The sequence below is a fragment of the Papilio xuthus genome, unplaced genomic scaffold (genome assembly GCF_000836235.2).
Source record: "Papilio xuthus unplaced genomic scaffold, Pxut_1.1 DF827777.1, whole genome shotgun sequence".
NCBI classification, from domain to species: Eukaryota; Metazoa; Arthropoda; class Insecta; order Lepidoptera; family Papilionidae; genus Papilio; species Papilio xuthus.
This window is the reverse complement of record NW_013530872.1, coordinates 4,238,467-4,242,423: the sequence shown is the minus strand read 5'-3', so window position 1 is coordinate 4,242,423 and position 3,957 is coordinate 4,238,467. Positions and strand designations below refer to the sequence as shown.

Genomic DNA, 3,957 nt, shown 5'->3' with positions numbered 1-3,957 from the left:
GTTGATTAGTAATTACACAGTAATTCAGAGGTGATCGCCACGAAGGACTCGCGTCTTGCAGACCCTTTGATGGGCATATATTGAGACAAAAAAACTAAAAACATGACTGAACAATCTATTTAATATGCTAAAATTTAACTTTTGCTCTGTTCCACTCAGAAGTTGTTAATGGTCTTAAGTGCGATTGTTAGTCTAAATTTAGTACGGGAAATCCGTCGAAAATTGAGTGATTATTGAACGACATTGAATGCGGCAATAAACATCACATCAATAAAAATAAAATAAAAAAAAAACAGATTGTTGTTAGGGAAAGAAGTAATGAATTAATAGGTTTAGAAAAAGTTCAAATCGTGAAAATACTATGATTTTACTGCAGTCAAATATCATTTCCTTTTAAAGTCCTATTTACTTACAAAATAACTTAAGCTGGTAAATGTCTTTATTTTCCTCATACAAAGTGTCTTAATGTTATTGTGCTCACAAATCCTTTCGGTCCGCGATTTGTCTGATTTAACGCTGAAACGTTACAAGAAATGTTCAAGCTTTTAGACAAGTTTTATAGTATTTAAAGATTTATTTAGATGTAGAATTAGTGGCATTTTTATTTATATATAAATAAAAATTTTACTTTTTTTTATTCTACTTATTATTAAATTATACACAAACTAAATTTCTTAAAGAGAGGGTCCTTGCTTGGTGGCTTTTTTTCAACATAAAAGTTAATAGAAAAATGCTGCAGAAAATCTATCTTCAGAGGTAGCAACACATTAGTTTTAACTAGTAACGATAAAATTATCTATTTCGAAGCTTTTCGTATGATTGTACGGAATTAGTTATTACATCGACTTATCATTTACTGTCAAGTGCACTATTTTCTCACAAATTACTGTTAACTTGTCATAAGCTACCCTTGAGTCAACTATAATCAGTGTCAAAACGTATCACTCGATAATAACATAGCTTTAGTTATGTTTCGTAACAAGTCACTTATCTATGTATCTACCCATCAACATCACTGCCTAATGATGATGCGCAAAGTGATACTTTAACGAAGGTTTCCATTGGCAATAAACTTTTACAACATTATATTGTTATTTTTCTCTTTTTCTTTGAAAATGTTGAGACAACAATGTGATTTGTTACATATGTTTCAGTAATGGAAACCCAAGCTTTAGATAATAATTTTATGCATGTCTTTAAGTATAGTACATAACATTTTATAAATTGCAAATCACTGAGCTTATCATTAAATGTCAAACACATAAAGTAATTCACAGAGACTTGATTGCACTATATTTAATGCCCTTATTTAATGTTCACTTCGTCGTTGATCCCTCAGTTCGTCGTTGTTGTTCTTAGGAAACACTTTAACACTTATTTTTTATGATGTTAAAATTTGAAAATCAATTTAAAATATCAACGTGGGCTTTACGTTTTAATGGAGCCCATCCTAATTTACAGCACGATAAAAAATGGATTGCAAAATTTATTTTAGTCGTCATTCTTACCACTGTGTTTTTTATTTTTCTTATTAATTCAATTGTTTGTCATGATATTCGCGATGGGAAATATACGGAAGCTATCAAAAACGGCTGCCTAGCTACTGTATATTTGACTCTTTGTTTTAAAAACTATGTCCTGCTCCGTAATGGAAATTCAATGAAAAAATATATTGAAATTATGGATAAAGATTATGCCGCAGTTGAAAATTACACAGAAGAAGAGAAGCAAATAATTCAACTATATTCAAAAAAGGGAAGGAATGTTTGTTTTTATTGGTTAGTTGCAGCATGTACTACCGGTGCTATGTTTCCTTTAAAAGCTTTATTTTTTATGATCTGTTCACTTATTCGTGGTGAATTTAAAATAGTGCCAATGTATGATATGGCTTATCCATCCCCGATAGAAACTCACAAAGAAAATCTCTATATGTATTTATTTTTATTTTTATATTGTTTAATATTTGATATGTACGCAACATCTGTGTATGTGGGATTCGATCCCTTGGCTTCAATATTTCTATTGCACGTTTGTGGTCAAATTGAAATATTGAGTTTGCGAATGAAGAACGTAATGGTGGAAGTTACAGATCATAATGTGATCTGTGGAAAATTAAAAGAGATCAACCAAAGACTACAAGCAATATACATGTTAGTATGTTATTTATTGTTGTTAACTGCACAAGTATTAGATAACACCATTTTTCTCGTGTAAAACAATGTAAAGGAAAATAATATCACACTTATTCAAAGATTCGATATATTCAAATCTTAGTGATCACACTGAGAAATATATTTTTACAATGTATTTTATATTAACGTAAATACATTTACAATCGTGTTATAATGTTATTTCTTTACAGTTTCCATAATTCTGTTCAATCAAACTTTCGGGAATTATTTGAATTCAATATGAAAACAACAGTATTTTTATTACCATTCTCTGCTTTTCAAATCTTACAAGTATGTACCAATACATATATACCTATATACGACATAATACATTTAATCTTTTCTTAAAATGCCTCTTCTGTTTATTAAATCTTGTTTCTTGCGAGGCAAAACATTTGTAGTATATTATTATATACTGGAACTACATATTATTTATATTATTTATTATTTTTTAATTTAAGTTACTTAGTACAGCCAGGTAACTACTTAAGTTCACAAAATGCCAGTAGCCTTGTAAAATATAGTCTTTTTTATTTCAGTCACTGAAAAATTTGGAGCTCAATATAGAATTCACATGTTTCTTTGGGTCATATATAATTCTCTTTTTGATTCCGTGCTACTATAGTAACCTACTGATGGATAAGGTATGCCCACCACTAATTTAAAATACATACATCTTTCTTACTAATATTATAAATGCGAATGTTTAGATGGATGGATGGATTGATGTTTGTTTGAAGGTATTACCGGAAAGGGTCAACGCATCGTGATGAAATTTGGCATAAATATAGAACATAGTCTGAAAGAACACATAGGCTACTCGTTAATTTTTTTTTAATCACGCGCGGATGGATTCGCAGGCGACAGCCACGATTATAAAGTCAAACGATGTACTTCATGAATATGTTTCTATTGCTGAAATAGATTTGAAATGTACAAAAAATACAGAAAAAGATTTAATAATAGTTTTTATCTTTGGTTTAGAGTAACGAATGGCGAGAAGCAATTTACTCGTGCGGTTGGGAGAATCAGCCGAATATTCAAATAAGGAGGACCGTCTTGTTTATGTTGGCAAGATGCGGCATACCGCTTAGCATGAGAACTATATTCCACCCAGTTAACCTCGCAACATTTGCTGAGGTACCGTTCATTCATTTCATTTATATCAGAAATCTGTTTCTGTTAGTATTCTCTTACGCTATTGCGATTTTCATTTAAGCTTTTCCTTCTTTAAGCATTATGACATGAATATTGGCTCGATAAAGTATTTATTAGTCTAAAAGAATACTTTGAAAAGATACTAATTTTTCACGACAAAACATAACAAATCATTGTCCAATATTTTCCTAAAGAAAAGCTTGTCCATTTTGAGTAACTTAGTATGTAAATTGTTAGGTCTTTATGAACAATTTTTTTTTAATTTACAGGTGTGTCGTCAAGCTTATACCATATTCAATATTATGAATGCTGCGTGGTCATAATATAATTTTGTAAATTTCATATTCTGTAGCTATTATATTAAAAGTTGGTATTTCATAATATTATTACCAATTGCACCCTTGCAATATTATTAACTAGATAAAGATAACTAAACATTTAAGTCTAGACTAACTATTATAAATAGAAGTAATAAAGTAAATTAGTTGGATATTTGAACTTTTAAAATTTTCTCTATCAAAACTGATTTTTCATAATAAAGTTGTAGTTGTTTCTTGCAGTTTTTACTTCATTTAAGTATCCAGTAAACTCAAGATAAAGAGAAGAACTTAAAACAAATTAATATATA

General features: G+C 29.5%; 1 protein-coding gene across 1 annotated transcript; it reads left to right on the top strand.

Moving 5' to 3' along the window:
- Positions 1–1,398: 1,398 nt before the first annotated feature.
- On the top strand, positions 1,399–3,652 carry LOC106115571 (odorant receptor 10a-like; the record flags this gene model as incomplete). The annotated part of the gene is made up of 5 exons (XM_013308999.1): positions 1,399–2,150; positions 2,363–2,462; positions 2,711–2,815; positions 3,156–3,311; positions 3,599–3,652. Coding segments are annotated over 5 exons (1,167 nt in total), but the record flags the coding sequence as incomplete, so codon positions are not given.
- Positions 3,653–3,957: the final 305 nt, after the last annotated feature.